This window comes from Saccopteryx leptura, chromosome 2 (assembly GCF_036850995.1).
Source record: "Saccopteryx leptura isolate mSacLep1 chromosome 2, mSacLep1_pri_phased_curated, whole genome shotgun sequence".
NCBI lineage: Eukaryota > Metazoa > Chordata > Mammalia > Chiroptera > Emballonuridae > Saccopteryx > Saccopteryx leptura.
Window position 1 is genome coordinate 380,182,980 of NC_089504.1, and position 23,139 is coordinate 380,206,118.

A 23,139-nucleotide genomic window follows, 5' to 3' on the forward strand; every position below is an offset into this window, starting at 1 on the left:
CCAGTATCTCCACCCTGGCTATATGTCACAGCATATTTATTTTATTTGAATGTCATAGTTACAATCATTGGTAGAATTTCAAAAATAAACTGATTCTCAGGATCCACCCTAAACACAGGTAAGACAAGCTTCATGGTTGAGACCTGGATATCCTGTTTCTCTTCAGAGCTCCATAGGAAATGTCAAAAAGGTACCCCAGGCTGAGAACTATGGGTAGAAATAAAGTGGAATCTGTATACATCAGATTTACTGTGTATTGTGCAGGTCAGGAGCTCTGAAATCAGTGAGAAGTAGATTAATTCCAAAAAGGTTCAGAGAAGCATGTCAGAGGAAATGGTCCTCACATGCACTATCACATCTATTCTTCACACTAACACTCTGAAGTGATACCATTTATATCCTGACTTTACAAATAAAAAAAATTGGACATCATTTACAGAAAATACACTAGGCTTCAGTTTAAGAGGTAAGGAATTTGCCCTAGTCTGAGCACATTCTCCGGCTTGATCAAGCACTGGTGTGACATTTGGCTAGGAAAGGGGGTTTAGTTTGTGGCCACAACACAGCTGAGCAGTCCACACAGGGAACAATCTGCACCCTACCACCTGAACACCAACGAAATAAAGGACTTCCACACAGAAAATAATGACCATCTATGTTTATCTCTTTTAAGGGTAAAAAGAATGAAAAAGAATTCTGCTTCAACAACAGCATGAAGAATAACTGCTCATTATAGCACAGCTCCAGCTAAATAAAAAGAAAACATAAACCCTTTAAACTATCACCCCTCATATTTTATTTTTGTAAACAAGAGGAAAATAACTTAAAAAACTGATAATTTATGGGGTTTTGGAAGAACTCCAAAAGCTAACAGATATTGATACAATCTTTCTCATAGTCTGCATAAACACGGCTGTACAATGAGAATAAAGATTTAGAATGACTTATTAGTCCTGAAATATCCCAAAAAGACTCTAGTGTAATAATTAAAGCAGGAAAAAGAATACATGTTAAAAATAAATAAATAAATATTTTCTTTAAAAGGCTAAAATTAGAAACTGTTTTAGGGTACTTTTAAATTAATGGTAAGATTCTGAAAAATATAATATTCATTACACAGGTAAACTTATTTATGACACAAAAATGTCCTAATAGCAAAGACTGACATTCAATAACTTTCTAGGCAGTATATTGACTTCTCTTTTTTAAATTCTAAAAATAAAAAACAAACTCCTCTAGCTTGAGTGAGTTGAGGATACTCATGTGCAGGAACATGGAGATGAACAAACTGAGGTCTCCTTTCAAGTCTCCACAACTCTGTGATTTAATAGGGGACCCTCTACTGTGGCTTCTAAAAAGAAAGAAATTACAGTTTAAGAAAGATGGGAAAAGTACTGTAAGACAATAACCTGTAACTTATATACAAGCTATTCTCTATCGCACCTGAGTACCTAATCCCTCCCTCCTCTCAACTACTTTGTCTAATTTCTTTTATAAACTGATTTTGATAAGAAAAGGAGGAAAAAGGAGATACCTTGGGAAAGGTCAGACTAAAATCTATTTAGACTAAAATTCAAGTCAAAAGCTAAAAAAAAATGCATCTTTCTTTTTAACACAAAGATACCCAATTTTAGAAGGATACTGACAAATCTTTGTTCCCTCCAAAGTATTATACTTCTTATGCATATTTATCTTAGTCTCAGGATACACAAGAACCAGTAGTTTAAACTACAAAAGAAGTTATCCACAGCATTAGTGATCACTTGAAACACTAAAAGAACAAGTGATATTATTTTGCTCCATATTGCTATATCAAATACTGTCTGAATAAACCTAGTTAATGGACAGAGACAAATGATCGTTTTGGTAATCAGATATATGGGCTGCAATGGGGCTGAAATGTAATTGTCTTAAAACCATGACCTCTGAGGCTTTCATTTAATCAATCCTAAAAATCAATATTCTTTGCTGTCAGTATTTCTCCCGTCTCTCTGTGTTCTGACTGATATTCTAGAAGATTGGGATCAACTGCATACATTTAAGGCTAAGGACAAAAATATAAAGCAATGATGAAAACAAAAATAAACTGCAAAATATATAGAAAACTAAAGGGTAGCAATAACAAATATTTATTTGAAAACAAACTGTAGAGCACACGGATATAAGAATATACAAACTAAGCAGAGTATAAATAAACATGTGACCCTCTAGCTATCTATGTCATTGTGATCTGAAGAATACTTCGTGTAGATCACTGTCTAAGCAGAGAAAAGGCTGAATTACTTAGTGTAAATTGTGTTCTGATCCATACTGATGTAAATCGTTCTTCTGAGTAGCAACCCCATCACTTTTAAACTGTTCCCATCAGTTAGCAAAAACTTATGTACGTGGTCAAAGCATAGGTCAAAGCACAACACCTCTGTGAAATTTTACTCCCAAAGAAACAAATTTAGGAGAATCAGCCTGTGAAGACAGCCACTGAAATGATGCAGAGGAAGATGTGGTCTGACGTGTCACCCGTGCAGGACAAAAATCTCACCAGAGGTTCAGCAGGACCACGAGGGAAATCGTGGAGGAGGAGGCTACCAACAAAGTTTTGTCTGCATCTGTGCAGTATGGACAGAGCGTGCATGTCAGTTAAGCATCTCAAAGGACAAAGAAGGCGCAGACTGTAATTTGTTGAATACTGAACTATACTAGTTGTTTAGGTAAGTACATCAATCAATCAATCAATGTAAAAATAGAGATTTTTTTTTTTCCGAAATGGCCTAATAAATCTGCATATATTGACAAATTACTTAGAAATCACATGGCATGCATCTCAAAGAATTCTGGTAAACATCTTAATAGGAACTATAATTGGGAGCAGCTAAGAGATCAAAAAGACTATGAAATAAATAAATAAAGGGATATAAGAAAAGCTGAAGAAAACTAGGTTATGATAGATTTTTCTTAAAGAAGAAAGCCGTCTTAAAATTTGTATATGGCATTTAACATGTACAAAGTCCTCAGTGATTAATTTCACCAGCAGCCCTGTCTTACAGATGAGCGAGCCGCAGCAGCAAAACATTAAGTGAGGTTCTTAAGATCACAAGAAAGTTGGAACGGTGGTCTGGCTCAATCCTTAAGATACAATCATGTATTCATTAATGAATTCAACAAACATCTGAGCGCCTAGTCTGCTGGCTGCTGATGATAAAAAGACAAAAATCTCTACTTCGAATAAGCTGAGTCTAGGAGGAAAATGCCAGGTAAGCAAGTCACTGCAGGACGTTGTGATAAATCCTTTCACAGCAGCGTGACAAAGGCACTGGGACAATCTGACCCTGCCTGCATGACAGCCAGGGGAACTTTCACAGAGAAATAGCAAGTTGGGCCAAGTTCTGAAAGAACATAGGAAGAGAGCAGTAGATTCAGAATTAATTAAAAGCGAGAAAGCCTTTCAAAGAGTTTATCAGGACCTGGAAGAAAAAGCATTTGGCTGAAGATGAAGATAGCGAGCGCTCTAGAAACAGCAAAGGGCCATGTGACAGAGGGCCACACTCATCAGTTTCCAGGCAGGAAAAAACAACTACAGGACTTCAAACAGGATGGTATCATAATCATATATTATTCACTGTAGAAGATAGCTTAGAGTAGAGGTCGGGAACCCTGGCTGCATCTGACTCACAGACAAATCTTTAATCAAAAAAAGACTAACGTTAAAAATATAAAACATTCTCACCCTGGCCGGTTGGCTCAGTGGTAGAGCGTCGGCCTGGCGTGCAGAAGTCCCAGGTTCGATTCTCGGCCAGGGCACACAGGAGAAGCGCCCATCTGCTTCTCCACCTCTCCCCCTCTCCTTCCTCTCTGTCTCTCTCTTCCCCTCCCACAGCGAGGCTCCATTGGAGCAAAGATGGCCTGGGCGCTGGGGATGGCTCCTTGGCCTCTGCCCCAGACGCTGGAGTGGCTCTGGTTGTGACAGAGTGATGCCCCGGAGGGGCAGAGCATCGCCCCCTGGTGGGCAGAGTGTCCCCTGGTGGGCATGCCGGGTGGATCCCGGTCGGGCGCATGCGGGAGTCTGTCTGTCTCTCCCTGTTTCCAGCTTCAGAAAAATACAAAAACAAACAAACAAACAAAAAAATATAAAACATTCTCATGTATTACAATTCATTTATTTCCTACCGCTCATGTTCATGGTTGCGGGTGGCTGGAGCCAATCACAGCTGTCCTCCGGGACAACACCAAATTTTTATTGGATAATGTGTAACGTACACGGGTTGTTGTATGGCTCTCACGGAATTACATTTTAAAATATGCGGCGTTCATGGCTGTCTCAGCCAGAAAGGTTCCCGATCCCTGGCTTAGAGGAAGCAGAATAAAACTGATGCAGGATAACTCATTAGCAAGCTTTTCCAAGCAAAGATATTAGCTAAATGAAGGCAGGAGAACAGATCAAGCAGGGCAGCTTCTATTGGGTAATGATGTAATCAGATAGCTAATGATATGTATAATAATAAGAAAGAATGTTCTAATACTTTTATTTGGGTACTTGGTTTAGAGTTACTCAGACAACAGGTCAAACCTAAGAGACTTCATAAAATAAGAAAAAGTTCTAAAATATTTGTAATAAATTTCAGTAACAAGAATATTTTTATAATCTCAGTTTCAGCCTCAAGCAAATTTTATGTCAATTTGTAGGAAGAAATGGTGAAGTAGCAAAGAATAAGTACAGGATGTGTAAGCTAGTGAAACAGTAGAAAATTTAATGCATTGCTAGCAGTCTAAACTTCTATAGTCTTCTTAGCCTTTTGACACCTCGAATAAAGTTCCTCAGTGCCTTTCACATTAATGAAAAACCAATTATATACTTAATATAAACAACAGTACAGTGATCACTGCTACACTGCACCAAGAGGCAGCACTATAGAAGCTTTACCTCATGCCAGTCTTTGAGTTTGTTGTCAGAAAGGTCTAGTTCTGACACGTGAGCGCAGAAGGCAGCAATTTCTCTTTCGTCTCCCGCACAGGTTATCCCACAGCTGTTCAACACCAGCACACTCGGGAGGTTGAGGCGATCTGAGTCACGGGGGAAACACAACACGTTCTGCATCAGCCTTGCTCTCATCTACAGACGTGCAGCCCCCAGGAATCAAAATTCAACTGTGTGAAATTACACAAGGACCTAGAAAATACAGGCTCTGACAGCCAAACAGGAACCAGGCGATAGTTTGATTCAAAAATGAACCAGGAGGAGATGAGAAAAACTGGACCGGTGCCATTAAAACGTCCTGTAGGCTTTACCTCCCAGCAGGATTATTTATCCACCACCATCCAAACACTAGACCCCTGTAATTCATGTCTCACTATCATTGTCTTCTTATTGGCCCAATTTATTCCTTTGAAAGTATCATTCTGGATAGCTCTTTTCTCTCGGTCTGGTATGTATTTTCACTTTTTGCTGCCTTTTAGAATTAGCTTAAACCATTAAAGATAGTATCTGCTAACCTACCTCTACTCTTCTACATGTGTCAATAAAATCACTTACTATCTCTACTAAAAAGGATAAAGATGAGAATTCAACCCCACTTTCCCTATTTGGTATAAAACAAGGATTCACAAAGATAATATTTTATTAATGGAGGTCTCAAATTACATGATTTTTCAACTTAGAATTTATCAGTACAAATTTTTCAGAATGGGAATGGACTGTGAAAAAATGACCAAATAAGAAATCCACTTCTTTGCCATTACAGTTTACATGGGGTGATAAAATAGTTGTATCGAGCAATAACAAATGCTCAGTATCCTTTGGTCATAGAACTAAAACACTGTTCAATAATAATCTCCCATAATTACAAAGAACTAATTCTAAGAACTGTTCCTTACGACATGAAGCTAAAAGGTAAGCAGAGAACACAACCCACACAGTTCTATTGTAGATCTTTCTCATATCGTGACCCGCCTTCTAGAATGTCATCTCCTCTCTAACCCAATTCCACATTCCTGAAGGGTTAGTTCAACTCTCACAGCTTTGGACCCTTTTCTGATCAGATTAATTAACTCTCTTCTAAACGTCTTTCCCAGTCACTGTGCCACTCATTGGGCTCAACATAAACTACCTCATGTTATATTGTTGTAAATGTGACTAGCTTGTCGTCTGATCAGGCTATCAGGTTGTTGAGGGCACAGTGTAGTCTGTAGTATCTTGCACCCTCCAAGTTCCTTGAAAGAATACACATTTGAAATATTATCACTTAAATATTGTTCTTGCGCTATGAGTACAACTAAAATGCCTTTGGGCCAATCAGGAGCAAACCAAGGCCTTTTATGGTTTTCAAAAAAACTGAAACCACAGCAAGGGAGAAAGACTATTGGACTAAAAATTCAAAATAAAGAAAGTCATTTGCAAACAAGGCAATATTCTGGTTTAATGTCTCAAGTAAGCTCCAGAGAATAAACGTTTGAAGTACCATCTTTCTTACCTTTCATAGGTGAGCCCTGAGGGGTAGCTGGGACGTGGACTCCCATCCCAGGACCACGGCGATAAGGAAAGTTTTCAGGACTGTATTTTTCACATAACACTTGCATAAAACTCCTTCCACTAGGTTGATCCATCTTCCTTTCCAAAAATTCTACAAAAAAATAAGAAGTTAGGAAGATTATTTATTTTCAGCACATGATAATCACAATACAGATTAAAAGTGCTACACGACTTAGAAGAGGAGGCAATCATTTTTAACCCAGGGTAACAAGAATACTTTTGGCTGGTGCAAGGGGTTCATGTAGTAATAGGCAAAAAGGACTAAACAGGCATAGACTAAACATCAGACTAAAGAGTTTGGATAGCTCCTCTGGTTAGTATCATTGGGAAGCATAGAGGTTGTGAGTTCAATACCAGGTCAGGACACATACAGGAACAGATCGATGTTTCTGTCTGTCTCTCTCAATTAAAAAAAATAAAATAAAAAGAGTGTTTGAATGAATCCTTTGCTCCTCGACATACAATCTCCTCTTTTTCCACAGTAAAAGAGTTTTTAACATATAGACCTACTCCTATTTAGGAAGTATACGACTAAATTCTAGTTGATGAAACAGAAACATATTAGTCTGTGGCCACTTCTGGAAATCATCCTTAAAAGAGAGCCAGAGTATGCTCTTTGCACAAGGTGTTTATTTTTGCTTTTGTTGCCTTTGCCCAAGAAGACATATCCAAAAAAAAAATATTGCCATGACCAATATTGAAGAGTTTACTGCCTAAATTTTCTAGAAGTTTTATGGTTTCAGGTCTTAAATAAGTCTCTAACTGATTTTGAGTTTATTTTACGCATGGTGTAAGAAAGTGGTCTAGTTTCATTGTTTTATATGAACCAGTCCAGTTTTCCGAACACCATTTATTAACGAGACTGTCTTTACTGCAATGTATATTCCTGCCTTTCTTGTTGTAGATTAACTGACCATTAGGCATGGGGTTTTTTTGTGGGCTCTCTATTCTGTTCCTTGATCTATGTGTCTGTTTTTGTGCCAGTACAGATATCTGTCCACTTACTGAACCAAAATTTTATCTATATAATTTACCAAGTTTAGACCATGGAATACATTTCATAATGAGTATACCAAAAGTCACGTTGAGACTACAGGGCTGCCTTTGTCAGGGTCCTCATTTGTGAGCTAAGGATAGCACCTGTTTTAGTAGAAGACAGTCTGTTCTTTCTATCCACATAGAGTGATAAGTGTCTGCAGTGGGCTTCTATCCCAGCACTGAGGGTGTCAAAATTGAAATGCCACACATTCATCTAGGCCTTCAGGAAACTTCAGGTTGAAAAGTTCTTTTTTCAATGTAAATTTATTGGTACAGACAATAGACAGTAAAGAGCAGGTGCTAAGCCATTAGCGACAGCACCATAACTCTTATCAAAGACTTGTCTCAAGTAAAGGCCAAGAAAATTTTTAGAAATGTTTAACAGGAAGTCAAAGAAGTGACACTACTCTCTTCCACACAAATGGCAGTACAAAAAGAATAAAAAGTGTGTGGGAACCACTGAACTGTCAGTGTCAAAAAAATCACCGAGTTTAAATAGCATCTTTTAACTAGAAGGCTCAGAACCACTTAAATTCAAACTTATGCAATTCAAAAGCAATAATCTTATTCACAATTTAAATGGAGACCAACTGAGGAATCGTAATATTAAAGACATAGTCAAGTCAAAATAAGTTATAGTAAGCAAGTAAATCATGGGAACATAAAATAGTTATTTCTCATGGCCCCAGGCTTTAACAACTCTTCCAGATAGTCTGGGTTTTCTTCCTTCCCCCTCCAGTCTCCAAAGACAAAAGCAATGCCAGGCGCCTTCACTGGTCACTTTCCAGGATACTCTATTGAAACAGCTTTCCAGGAATGTAGATAGTGTACACAGTCATACATGAGTTTTGAATTAAAACATTAAGATTGCAAAATGAATCAGTAACATAAATCTACTCAAAATCTGTTGAGGCAGTTTGAGGAGGAATAGTAGGTGGGAAAGGAAAATTGAAAACCAAACAGATTAAAAACTGAGGAAACACAAGATGGAAAAAGATCTTTAAGCGGAGCCCTTGAAAAGGTTCTTTGGGGGTGGAAGGGTAATCTATGACTTTCTGGGGGGGGGGGGAATGGGTGTCAAATTACATCTGGCAACCTCTACATTTGGCATAGTGCTAATGCATTTATAAAAGTGTCCTAAACTAGTGCTGAAAGTCAGGGAGCCAGGAATCTTGGGTGAAGTTGCCCAGTTCCATTATCAAGTTGTAGAGTGCACCCGTAAAAATTTCAACTCCTTTGTGCTTCAAACCCTGACTAGACTCTGCTCTTGTAAATGTTCGGAGAAAGTCAGGATCAAGTGCAAGTTGTTGGGTAAGGTGTTCAGTATGTTTTTGCCAAATAGATTAATATCAGAACAGAATACCCAGTCACCTAAGTACCCTCATCTGCTATCAAACAATTTGTACTTTATGTTGCCAAAGGGCTAGGTCAAAATTAGTAAGATACTCAAAGTAACTGAAAATCGAAAATAGGCATACCTGACCACTAACACAAAATATATCCTTATGCTGGTAAACAAGATCAATATTTATATCACAGAGACACACATATACACCCTTATAGTAGAGTACCATACTTAAGAAAGTGTGAATACTACAAGCTTCACTCACAACTTCCAAAAATAGAGATAATACCCAGAGAGTCCCCCAAAATACATTTTAAATCTTATAATAAAAATAGTTGTATCTGCTTATATACACATAGACTACCTCTAGGAGGATATAATAGAAATTAGTAAAATTAGTTCATGTGGTTGATTCCAGAGAGAAATAAGGATGAGAGTGGAAAGGAGACGGACTTTTCGCTGTTCACCTATTTAACCCACCTGACCTCACCAGACACACATGTCATTTTCTTTTTTCTAATTATCTTTTCAAAATATAAAACATTTTTCAGTGATATATCTGGGAATGACTTAACAATATGTCAAAGGGTTTTTAAATTCCTCATTATTATCAATTATTTATGAAAAAAATTCCAAACTGGACTATGTGGAATATATAATACCCCTAATAATTTTAAAAGGAATTGGGAAGTGAGGAAGAAAAGAAATAAGATGGATAAAAAAAAAAAAAGAAAGAAGACGGATAGACAAACGCAGATACTTTTGTAAAACAGTATTGGGAAAGAAAAAGCAAACAGAAGTCCCCCCCCGCCCCCCCCAGCCTCAGAACTAAACTACAATGAAAAGGACAGGAGGGGCCTAGCTGGAGGAAGATGAATGGCCAGATGGCGGCATGCTGCTGGTCTCTGTCACAGCTGTCACAGGCAAAGCCAACGCTCCACTGTGAAGTGTGCAGGAGGGCTGAAGGGAAGGCCCTCCCAACCTGCCATGTTGCTTTCTTAGCTAGACAAGTTAAATGCGTTAGTAAACATTAGCCAAAGATTTCATCCAAATTACCCAAACTGTGTCCAAACTACTGTGACTCTGGGTCCATTAATGGCTCCAGGAGGCAGGGGTGGTAAAGCCACAAATAAGCCTAAGGATGCATTGAGAGCTTCAGGCCTTCCTGTCACCTGTCACTGTGGAGACTATCCAAGAAAAGAGGGGTGCTTCCAGCAGCAGGAAGCTGAAGCTGATCCTACGGGATTCAAACTACTGGAATAGTAAATAGTTGGGGACTGATTTACAGTTCTAAAAAACAATCTGCAAAATCTGCATCAGTTTAGGATGAGCTTAAATCTTCAGTAAGAATGTTCATGGCATAGAAATAATAGAGAAAAGCTAAACACTCTCAAGTAGTTTAAAATTATTTTCAGTCATTTGATATGGACCCCATTTATAGACAACTAACCAGTCTTATCCATTCATCAGAGAAGGGCAGAAAAAACTACACTCCAAAAGCTATCTGCCAATATTTTGCTACCAAATGTTTGAAAACAAAACATAAATTAAACATTTTGGATAAAGGCTCTACAATTTCACCTTTCAGTTCCTTTAGTCAGTTAACATTTCATTCTAGTCATTTTTCTCCACTTAGGTGCCTATTTCCTTTATAAGACAATCTGAGAATAAAAATCTCTTTATCACTTGTTTAATAAAAATGGAGAGAGCAAATATATTTAGTCAATTCTGCTATCTCTTTTTTGCACCTTATCAATTAGGCTTATTTTCCCATTCAAGCATTCATAAAATGAATGCTCTCACAAAGCTTAAAGGTCTCTTTTAGTTCTGCTCAACAAGCAGGAATCAGACAGTGTGTCTGTGCCAAACACTGTGCTGAGCACTAAGGAAGTGAGATGAATGAAATCCTGACTCTGCTCTGCTCTCAGGACAGCCACAGTCTGGAAGGAAATACTTGGAAACACCACATACCTGAAATAAGCCACACAGTGAATTCAAACATAAGAAACGATTAACTTTTGGAAGTATGACCAAGGAAGGAGGAGGTGAAACTTTAGCATTTGGGGAGATAATGAAGACTGGGTTAACAGAGTAGAGAAGAGCATTTCCAGCCCAGGAAATAACAATGTGAACAGGCACAATGGACATAAAACATTGGCTACTAAGCAGTATCGCTAAAATATAAAATATAAGTTGGGGAGCAGGGGAGGCAGGACATTTGACTATAGCAGTGGTTCTCAAACTTTTTGAAGTCGGGGCGCATTTAAAATCCTACAAATAATTGTAGGTGCACTATATACATATTTCTGAGAAATATGTTATAATAATTAAGTCAAATATTAAAATATATATATAAAGTCCAAGTGTGCTTTTATGGTAATTAAACAAAATAAATACAACAAAATTAAATTTATTCTGACATTAAAAAACATTTGTTACATTTTTTGAGTTATGCTTTTTAGGATTTGTAAAAAAGAGGGGTTAAAAATAAAAAAAACCGACAAAAAAGTTTATCTTTTTATATATATAGACACATTCTTAGTAAGATTTAGTAAATTGGGCAGGTCCCGGTGCAAATGTGTTATTTCATTCTCGTGTTTATGAGAAACATGAACCTAAATGTGTCCTAGCGATTTCTTCAATGTTTGGGCATATATTTGAAAGTCAAACTCTCATTTCCTCATCAATACTTTGAAGAATTTCTCTCTTTTTACTCTTAATTGTGTTGAGTGCAGAAAACCCCCACCATACATACCATCTTAACTTTACACCAAACAAAGGATAGAAGAAACTTGCCTCCAGTCTTTCCCGGGAGCATTGGGGGGTAATGTAAACAATCCAGCACCACAGATTAACAGCCTTTTGCAATCTAATCAGGCAAGTGAGGTGGGGGGTTGGGCAGACTGTCAGCTTACAGCCAATTCCCCACACCTCTGTCCCCCAAAAATCTAAACTCCAAAAACCCTGTTGGTGTTTTGGTCCCCAACAGGCACATAACATATTTCTCTGGAATACCACAGGGCGCACCTGGAAATCTTCTAGGGCGCACCAGTGCACCCTGGCGCACACTTTGAGAACCACTGGACTATCCGGTAGACATTAGAATCAGCCTATGATTGACTTGCTCAGGTTCAACTTTATCCATGAATAGTGCAAGGATGGGGGTTACCAATCTTTATGTAGAATAAGGGTAGTCAACCTTTTTATACCTACCACCCACTTTTGTATCTCTGTTAGTAGTAAAATTTTCTAATCACCCACCGGTTCTACAGTAATGGTGATTTATAAAGTAGGGAAGTAACTTTACTTTATCAAATTTATAAAGCAGAGTTACAGCAAGTTAAAGCATATAATAATAATTACTTACCAAGTACTTTATGTCGGATTTTCGCTAAGTTTGGCAGAATAAATCTTTATAGAACAACTTACTATAGTTAATCTATCTTTTTATTTATACTTTGGTTGCTCTGCTACCGCCCACCATGAAAGCTGGAACACCCCCTACTGGGCGGTAGGGACCAGGTTGACTACCACTGATGTAGACTATCAAGAGGTCAAAAACGATGAGAATTTTAAAACCTCTTGGCAATCAGGAGTTTGTTCCTTGGGGAAGCATTTTCCGTACAAGCAGGTGGCTAGAAACCGTATAAGAAGTAAAGGAAATAAAATAAATAAGTGAAGACAGTGAGTTTAGACCAGGCCTTTGAGATGCTTAGATGAAAGCAGAAAAAATGGGACAGGTGATTAAGAAAAAACAATTGTTCACAGAGTTTGTATAGCTCGTTCTTGTTTTAAAGGATAAAATACAAATTTATAGGCTGAGATTGGGGGGGGGGGGAAGTGCAGGAGGTCAATAATAACAAAACAAGTCTGTGGAGGAAAATCTCCCAGGGAGCGTGAAGAACCTTTTAAGATTAGCAGCTTTCTCAATTTTGCAAGTATTTCTTACTAACCTTTTAGGCCCATTTACCTTTTGCTTTGTGGACTCTTAACCACATCTAAGAAAGCTTCCTTTTTTTGAAAGATCCTCACTATACACAAACCCTGACAGATTCTTGGACATGATGGGTGGCTGGGATTTTTTTTGCCCATACCTTTCTGATCCTCAGGAAAAGTGTACCCCAACAAAACATAACTATTCTAGGAAATTATTTGTATTCTAGGAAAAATGTATAAATACATTTTTCTCTCCATGAAAGAGTACATAAATGAATTAATAAAAGTCTATTAAGCGGCCCTGGCCGGTTTGCTCAGCGGTAGAGCGTCGGCCTAGCGTGCGGAGGACCCGGGTTCGATCCCCGGCCAGGGCACACAGGAGAAGCGCCCATTTGCTTCTCCACCCCTCCGCCGTGCTTTCCTCTCTGTCTCTCTATTCCCCTCCCGTAGCCGAGGCTCCATTGGAGCAAAGATGGCCCGGGCGCTGGGGATGGCTCTGTGGCCTCTGCCTCAGGCGCTAGAGTGGCTCTGGTCGCAACATGGCGACGCCCAGGATGGGCAGAGCATCGCCCCCTGGTGGGCAGAGCATCGCCCCATGGTGGGCGTGCCGGGTGGATCCCGGTAGGGCGCATGCGGGAGTCTGTCTGACTGCCTCTCCCTGTTTCCAGCTTCAGAAAAATGCAAAAAATTAAAAAAAAAAAAAAAAAAAAGTCTATTAAGCTTTTTTTTAAAATAAAAATACAAGTGATATACATTCTAAATTTTTTATATGTTGCATTGAAAATAAGCAAAAAACCTGTAACATTGTGTAGTTTCCATGTAGACCTATTTGCCCTATTAGCTAAATGAGGCATGTAAATAAGTGTTGCCAAAACCTTTTCTTATCTGAAGCTAAGTTAGAGCCACAGCCATACCGCTGGTCAACAGATGCTTAGGAAATAGATTAAGTCTAAGGATGCACCATGTGGGGCACACTATTCCAGGCTATTTTCCCATGCTATGTACATTCAATTACTTTACATAGTTCTGTAAACTGCCTTTTCACTAAATAGCTCATGAAGAACTTTTTAATAAATACATATCTGTTAATCATTTTTAAGGTTTGTAGAGTATCCCATTAACAAGTTTTTGAAACTGAAGGCATGAATGACAGCTATCTCTCCCATAAAAACACTTCAGGGACATTGTCCAAGTCAAAATACTTAGGCTAGACAATCTCACTCTTAATTTCATTTCTCATAAAATACGTAAACCTGCAATTCTATCTCAGTTACATCCCCTAAGCATTATGTAATATACTTAAATGGACACTTTCTTGGGATGAAAAGAAAACAAATTAATCCTATTAAATTTTCAGAACTAGTCTATAGACTTATTTTTTTACAAATTCACTCTATGCATTCCAAGTGCAAAACTTGAGTGCAGCTGATAAATCCATTATCAGGACACACCATGCAACTTCGATTTCACAGCCTACTAAGAACCACCCTATTTTTCAAAGTCTCCTTCTCAACTGTACACTAAACTCTATATTTAAGTGTAATAATAATGTGGAACATCAGCTTTTCAAGACAGAAGATTAAAAAAGTATCCAACACTGCCAAGTGAAATGTGAATTCGGACTCCTGCTCAGTCCTCGGATGATGCTATGAGTAAGGCGCTGCTACTACCCTCCTTCACTCAGCACTGCGCAGCTCTCTGAAAGCACCACAGATATTAAAGTTTTGAACTCAAAGTCTTTATTCCAAAGATATCTAAATCTGTAACTCTGTTATCAATGAGTACAGCCTCAGAGCTGTATGCATTTTCTCCTGAACAATTTCAGTGCATACAAGGCACATTTGATGTTGAAAAAACATACAGCTTTTCATCTCCAACTGCACGTTTGCAAATATGACTAACCTGCATACTTAGGATCTACTGTTCCCAGAGCACTGGGAACTTCTGATCCAAATGCACTAACCCATGAATTTTAGGATTTTGAGAAGGTATTTGAGAAGATACAAAAATTAAGAAAATATTGCTATTTAGACTGACGTACTTTTGTGTGAAAATATTCCTAAGCACTTCTTTCTTGATTTCCTTAGGTTCTTATTATCCAGAATTGTTTGTTTAAACCAACTATCTCTATCTCTATTAAAGTAGGCAATCTAAAATAGAGAAAACACTTTCCATAAACTTTCAGTAAGAACAACAAAAAATTTAACATTCACTGTACCCTTTAATTCAATAGCAGAGAGTTCCACCCTTATCCCACCACCCAGCTCCTTCACAAGCTGCATACAGCGCTTCTACTGGCCCAGATTTGATTGGGGAAAATCTCAAGGCCTGTTGCTCTTACTCAAAATTCAAGAGTAGATACATTTACACCCAAACTGATGTTCCCCAAAAGCCAAGTGACCCCACACTGAGTTTAACAATCATTTAAGGCCTAGTAATTTTCCACAACCACCCTCTGAAAGAGACAAACTGACACTTACCTCTGTTTCCAGGATATGAAACTGAGGGCGCCTGCTCAGGTTTCTGTGGCCCTACAGCATGCTCAGTCATACTTTCTGTCCCCCTAATCTACTGAGCCACACGTCTTTACTGAAAAAGGAGGATTTCATGTCAACAGCATCTGGCATCACACACAAATCACAGAAATACAACTTATTAAAATATATGAAAATCGCTCCACCCAAGATACCACTTGTAACTACATCAAAGTAATTGAACCACAAATCTAAGCAGCAATACTAAATGGTTTAGTCACTAAATGGGAAAAAATTATTTTCAACTTCTCCCGGACAAAAAAGCAATAAATACTAGTTTCTTAAATTGATTAGTTTTCATCAGAAAACCAATTGTATGTGCATGCTATCCTTCAGTTGTGAATACACAAGTTTAAGGTCATTCATTACTCAGCTGTTTACAGAACAAATGACTCCCATTATCTCTACTCCTGAGCACCAACAGAAGCTAGTAAGTTAAAACAGGGCTTCACTGGGAATAGACTACTAGTTCATCACTCTGCAGCCTTCTAGAGCAAGGATTTTCAACCTTTTTCATCTCATGGCACATATAAACTAATTACTAAAATTCTGCAGCACACAAAAAAATATTTTTGCTGATCTGACAAAAAAATATTTATACTATTGACTCATTCACACCGGAGGGCTATTGTTGTGTCAGCTGTTGTCAATTTTTTTTTCTTTTGACAATCAAAAGGAAAAGAGATCAGGTATAGCAATAACTAAACTAAATAACTAAGTAGTCAGGTATAGTGTGTTTTAAAAATTCTGTAGCACGTGGTTTGAAAACCACTACCTAGAGAAGTTTACAAACCTTTCTGGCTCATAACCAGGGATTGCCAGAATGTTACACATTAGCCACATGGAAAGTTTGCGAAAGCTTACAGGTCATTAAAATATTCACTAGCCCTGTCCACATTTAGTGCCTATGGTGCTATTGCCTGGTGGTAATATAAGTGCTGGTTCTAGAACCAAATCACCTGGTGCAAATCATGACTGCCTCTACGACTCGGTGTGACTGTGGGCAAGTTTCTTAGGTTCTCTTAAGTCTTAGAAAGAGTCATAGATAGCCCTAACTCCCAGTTCCCAAGGTGCTAAGGATGAATGGGGATGATATGGGTAAAAAGTGCTTACCACAGTGCCTGGCACATAGAAAGCACTTAGTAAATACAAATTTACTATTACTTCTACTGTTACTGCTACTCCTATTACTACTGCCATCACCACCCAGTGAGCACTGTAGCGTTCATGTAGAGCTGGGGGACTAGCAGTTTTTGTTAAATAGATTCAATCTAATTGTTCTTGCTCCCAGGACTATGTTAGTGAATGCCAATTAGGCATTCAGACAGTAAAAATGTCTGATCTTTATGTCATTCTTCCTTAACTGGAAGCTCATCCCTTTCTCCTCTCCACCTATCTTAATTGTATGCATCCTTCAATGCCCAACTCAGAATATATTTCAGAGACAAAGCCTTTTCAGATACCTCCACCATAATTATCGGTTTCCATTGCGCTGAGCTTGCGATGTCCATTACCTAAAATATTCAGTGAGCAATCAGTCCATCAATCAATCACATACTAGCATGGAATCTTTTCACTTTTGTCCCACACAATGGTGGTTTTCAACCACCAGTCATATTTGGTGCTAGTCTCTGAAAGAGTTAATCACCCTAATATTGAATGAAGATTGAGAGTCTATAATCATTGTGTCTATAATGTTGTATGAAGATTAGAGTCTATAATCACTGGGTCTGTATTGCTGTATGAAGATTATAGAGTCTATAATCTTTGGGTCTATAGTCTTTATACATCAGGGTGGTTAACTCTTACACAGACCAGCACGAAATTTCTGGCAGACCAGCACCGGTCCACAGACCAGTGGTTGAAATACCACTCATGCATACTGATGTGATTTTCATGTGTTTATGCCTTATGTCCTTAGGTTGCATAGTTCTTGAGGATAAGGACCATATGTATCATAAGCCTTCTTTGTAGTGATCACTGACTGAATCTTTGTACTTCATTAGCATCCAATAAATGAGACAATCAATGAGTATTCTAATAGAATTCTGATTGTACATATCAAGTGAATTTTATAAAATATGGAAAACAGACTTAATAAACTCTGAGATCAGAGTACTTATGAAAAAAAATGCTTAATATCTACCACTGAAATATGTAATGTTTACTTCTCCATGGGGATTCCAAAAATAAGAGATGACATGATTGAGCAATGAATCAGTAGCAGAGTCAGAAGTAAAATTCCTTCTACCTAGCACAAGCTAAATTCTTCTGAGTAACCAGCAGCCACAATAGACTTAATACTATATATATGCTTTGGGTATCCATACAATCCATTTCATATGCAAGTTAATCATTTATGCCATAATGCAAACAATAGGCACATACCAAAAAAAGGTATAATGAGTAGACCACATGGCACAAGAACAGAGGATCTGCATTTAGGGATAGAAAAATGTCTGGCAAAAAGGCAGAGGCTGTGGAATGCCCTCAGTGTCCACCTGTACAGTATGAGTTTATTTAGGGTTGGCACTGAAAAGAAAGCTACCAGTGGTTTTCGAGGAAGGAAATGACAAAAGACAACAATATTCTTTGAAGCCATGCAAGATCATGTAGAACTAGAATAATAGACAATGGGAATAGTTAGGCTGTTAGTATTCAAATCTCAAAGAAATAAGAGAAAAGGGTAGTGAAAAAGTTGGAAAAGGGAGCAATGGTACTCTAATGACTAAGTGCATGAAGGGCAAAGGCAACAATCACAACTAAAGGATTTCTTTACCTCTTAAATCCAACTTGTATCACTGTCAGTTTCATGTTACTTTTTAAGAACTTATTCTGATACAGATTACTAGGCTCAAATATATATAAAGTTCATTTATTTAAAACACAGCCCATGACTAAGAGGTCAGTAAATAGGCCTCTGAATAGCCAAGATACATGGCACATAATTCAGACGCTAAAAAAACTTAAAAAAATTTATATATTGTACATATATATATGTATATAATATATAAATGAAAACATTATTCAGAGCCATGCAATCTCATTTTACACATGGTTCTAACAAATGTAAGCATCTTACTTCCAAACTCACGGCACTTTGGAAGCAAAATTTAGAAGGGGAAAAGATCCAACTATAGGTGGACATATTTAAAATTCTGAGGTTAAAAAGAAATGGAAACTATAAAAAAGCACACACAGTCACTTAGGGTAAGTCCTCCACAACTGTTTATTGATAGGTACACAATTCCCAGGAAAAAAAATTATGAGAATCTTCCTTATTGTTCAAATACCTACACACACACACACACACACACACACACACACACAGTTAAAGCTAAATATTTTAAGACAACTATTTACCTGATTAAAAGATAATTTAAAGGACAACCAATACATGCTGACATAGCCTTCTCATCGATAATCAAGATATAGTTCAAGGTAAGAAAGATATATTTCACAACACACAAAGTTTAAAAATGATTACAAATGACTTCTTAAGGCATCTAATTAAGAATTCGAACCCACTGATGAAGTTTGGAGCAATTCTTCCCTGCCAGCTGTGCCTTTGAATTTCATGTTCCAAATAATAGGAAGGTATCCTCAATAAAAAATTAACGCTATTAAACTGGTCTTAAACATATGCCCTAAAACTTGCCAACTGAAATCAGATAACATCATTTGACACTCAACATCCTGTAGCAGAAGGCTGTGTGACAAGTTTTAAAAGGACTTTAAACACAGCAACAGAGGTAGGCCTCTCACTTGGTTCACCAAAACTCATTAATGTTTAATATACTCCTCACAAAAATTAGGGGATATTTCAAAATGAACATGAAGTGATAAAATATCCCCTAATTTTTGTGAGCAGTGTACTATTCATATAAGGATCTCACTTCTTTTAGAAACAGATGAAAACAACATTTTCCTGGGGGAGGACTGACAATGTTAACTGACTCAAAGTTATACTTAAGTTTATGATTAAGTTTAAAATATATACCAAAGCCATATACCTTTAATCATTTAGCAGTACACCACATATTAATTATTAGAGTAAGAAGCATTAGGCCCTGGCCGATTGGCTCAGTGGTAGAGCATCGGCCTGGTGTGCAGGAGTCCCGGGTTCGATTCCCGGCCAGGGCACACAGGAGAAGTGCCCATCTCCACCCCTCCCCCTCTCCTTCCTCTCTGTCTCTCTCTTCCCCTCCTGCAGCCAAGGCTCCACTGGAGCAAAGTTGGCCTGGGCGCTGAGGATTGCTCTGTGGCCTCTGCCTCAGGCACTAGAATGGCTCTGGTTGCAACAGAGCCACGCCCCGGAAGGGCAGAGCATCGCCCCTTGGTGGGCGTGCCAGGTAGATCCCGGTCGGGCACATGCGGGAGTCTGTCTGACTGCCTCCCCGTTTTCCAACTTCGGAAAAATACAAAAAAAAAAAAAAAAAAAGAAGCATTAAGGTTTCAGCTTGAAATTTTTTAAGCAGAAGAAAAACAAATCAGTGTATATTTATAACACTAACATGAAAATAAAATTACCTCAACTATGTTGTAGGGGTAAATCAACTAAATAGAACCAGACCTCTCATATTTCTCAGATACTGCAAAGAATAGAGAAAATAAAAGAGCACGCCTATTTCAAAAAATGTCATCAAATGATCAAGCAAATGAAGATATCAAAGATTAAGATTATGGTACAAAATACCAGTCAAATATGCAATGCTATAAATATTTAAACAAATGAAGCAGTCAACTACATCTGGTTGGTGCTCCTGCCCCCTCCCAATTCATGTCCTTCTTATCACCCCTGCTCTTCGAGGGAGGTGGAGGAATGGGGCAAAACAGGACAAAAAAAATAAACAAAACAAAACTCGTGGACAATGTGGTGACTGCCCAAAGGGGCGGAGGTGGAGAAGGGTTTGGGAGGATAAATGGTGATGGACAAAGACTTGACTTGGGGGGTGGGGGGAGCACACAATATAGTATACAGAGATGCGCTGTAGAATTGGGCACCCAAAACCCGTATATAATTATGTTAACTAGTGTCACCCTAATAAATTCAATTAAAAAAAAAAGAAAAATAATCATCCTTGTTCTCTAGAAGCACGTGATCTGAGGACACTAATTGAAGCCAAAGCAATGTGTCTTGGGCACAATATGTTTCAAACTGTAATTTGTGACCCATAAATCAATTTAGTGGATTTAGTCAGCATTTTTTAGTGAAAGAAAATGTAATATAATAGAAATGATTTGATGGCATCACATGTAATAAGGGTAAATATTGCTTTGGGAAACGTTTTCTTCATATGCAGGTATGTACTAGATCATGAAATAAAATGTACTTCTCACTATGGAGCATGATTTTGAAAAAAGAAGTTTAAAGTTCCTACTCTTGGGGATCTAGGTCTAATGGTTGAAGACCAGAGGCAACACCGTGTCCCAAGAGGAGGCAGTATCAAGTCTTGTCACTTCACCACTTCCCAGAGTGTCTTCCTACTAGGAGTCCTAGAACTCTGTCCTCCAGGGCAGCACAGAAATAACCAGGCCATGTCTCAGCTACACTTGTGTTTGGACAAGGATTACAAACTTTCCCAATCAGATTGTGCCTACACACTCCTTGCAGGTTATCAACCTTCAGAGTAGAACTCCTCCTTCCTCCACTGGCTGTAAACAGGTCAACTCCTGCAATCAGCTTTCCTTACTACAGCTTCCAGCATCACTGTGTTCCAAGATAAGGCAGTACAGTATAAAATCTTCTTGCTTCGCCAATTCCCTGAATGTCTTTCTACTAGAAGTCCTAGAACTATGTAGTCCCCATTCTTAAATTAAAAAAAAAAAAGTTTATATTTATTGATTTTAGGGAGAGAGAAACACCGATTTGTTGTTTCACTTATTTATGCATTCACTGGTTGATTCTTATATCTGTCCTAACCAGGGATGGAACCTAAAACCTTGGCCTATTGGGACAACTTCCTAACCAACTGAGCTACCCTCCATGGCCTGCCTTCCCTATTTTTAATAGAGCCTTACGCTACCTAACCCCCTCCCAGATCCCAGGACAAGGTACCCTCCTTCCAGGTCCCATCTTACTCCAATCCCCTCATTCTCAGCATCTCCCAACTTACAGACAAAACGTTTATGCCACGAGCCTTTAATAAACCACCACATCCTCTGGACCCTGAAAGGGCAGGCCTGATGTCCCAGAGCCCGGTTATTCCCGCCCGCTGAACTTCCCAGGGGACACCTCCGCTACTTTCTGTTTTTGTTTTTCTTTCGGATTCAGTGGTCCAGAGACAAGTTTCCTATCTGCCCAGCCAGCTGCCCCGGAGTCCTCTCCATCTCCTGCTAGCCAGGGGCATCCTCCCATCCCCCACGCCCGGGGCACAGTGGGACGCCTGGTCGCCCCCAGGAACTGACGCTGGCTCCCCCCACGCCTCCTCCTATCCTGGACCGGCCCCTGGACCCGCCCCGCAACGCCCAGCACCGGCCAGGCCTGTCCTCCCGCAGCCCCGGCAGGTGTCCCATCCGCCCTTCTCCGGGACAGGCTGCGTCCCGTTCCGAAGTCCCCCCAGAGTCGCTCACACTGCGCCCCGGCTCCGGAGCGGAGCGCCTCGGCCGCGAGGACCGAGCAGCCAGCAGGCCCGGGCTCCACTCACCCCTCAGCCCGGGAGGCGGGGGGCTGCTGCGGCGGCTCCTCGGGCTGCGCCTCGCCTCCCCCCTCCCGGCCGCCGCCTGGCCGCCGGGCCGCCGCTCAGCCTCCGGCCTGGTCCCGGCCGGCCCCGGACCGCTCCGCTTCACCTCGTCCCCAACTCGGGCCGCAGGAGCCAGTGTCCTGCATTGACCCGGAAGCAGCTTTCAGGCCCCAACAACAACACGTGACCCAAGTCGCACGTTCGCGTCCGCTGCGTGAATGGGAGGGGGCGCCGGAGGAGCTGGTCCTCACCAACGAGCTCCGGTTGCTATGGCAGCGGGATGTCGGTAGTGCCTGGTTGACACTGGAAACACAACTCATGTGATCTTTCCGTTGCGCGTCAGGAGGGGACACCCTAGGTGCAAAGGAGGAGTACAGAGTGTCAGCCACATCAGGGTCAAATAGAGGCAGGTCAACAGCAAACCTGCAGGCTGACTTGGAATTTTGTCCTTGGTTGTCACTAATGTGTAGTGTGATCCTGATCAACTCACCTCCTGTCTCTGCCTTTAGTATCCTGAGTAGGTGTAAGGCCAGGGGTCCCTGCCGTCTTTTTAACAATATAAGTGATCAAACTAAAAAAATACAAATTTTACAAACTCATTTGCCCAACACTAGATGAGCTCTGGGCTGTAATCCAGTACTATCTCAAGATGCTTTTGCATGAGGATATGGTAGCACTCTGACCTTTACTCTGTGTCCTGTCCCCAAGGTTTGTATGGCATCCCGAGCTTTGAGGGCTCCAGTGCCAAGGCAGTAATAGTAGCATCCATTTATTGAGCCCCTTCTAGGTACCAGATACTGTGCCTACATGATGTCAGATTTTACAGTCTTCCAAAAGTAGGTATTTTATAGATTTGACAACTAAAGTTTACAGAGGTTAAGAAATCTGCTCCAAATCACCCAGTTACGTAAAGTGACCAGGTTAAGTTTTGAATCCAAGTCAATCTGACACCAAAGTCAAGCCCATGCACTTAACATTATGCAGTGTTATTGCCCCAGCTCCGCACACGTTATATCTGACCGTTTGGTTGTACTCACTTGTGTACTTCTTTGTCCATTTCTTCTGCAAGAACTCACATGG

General features: G+C 39.6%; 1 protein-coding gene across 3 annotated transcripts in view; it reads right to left on the reverse strand.

Annotated features, from left to right (window-relative positions):
* Positions 1 to 22,217, reverse strand: part of TBCEL (tubulin folding cofactor E like) — a 59,038-nt gene extending 36,821 nt beyond the window's left edge. For 2 of the 3 annotated variants that reach the window (XR_010748980.1, XM_066365316.1), the window contains exons 1-4: positions 22,024 to 22,217; positions 15,323 to 15,462; positions 6,465 to 6,614; positions 4,919 to 5,058 (exon numbers count right to left, since the gene is read on the reverse strand). Coding sequence is in view for 2 of the 3 variants with exons in the window: in XM_066365316.1 (XP_066221413.1) it covers positions 4,919 to 5,058; positions 6,465 to 6,614; positions 15,323 to 15,392 (360 nt within the window). In the remaining variant the exon portion in view is untranslated. The remainder of the gene's footprint in view (positions 1 to 4,918; positions 5,059 to 6,464; positions 6,615 to 15,322; positions 15,463 to 22,023) is intronic. The other variant, XM_066365317.1, reaches the window with a different exon arrangement.
* Between the last annotated feature and the right edge of the window lie 922 nt (positions 22,218 to 23,139).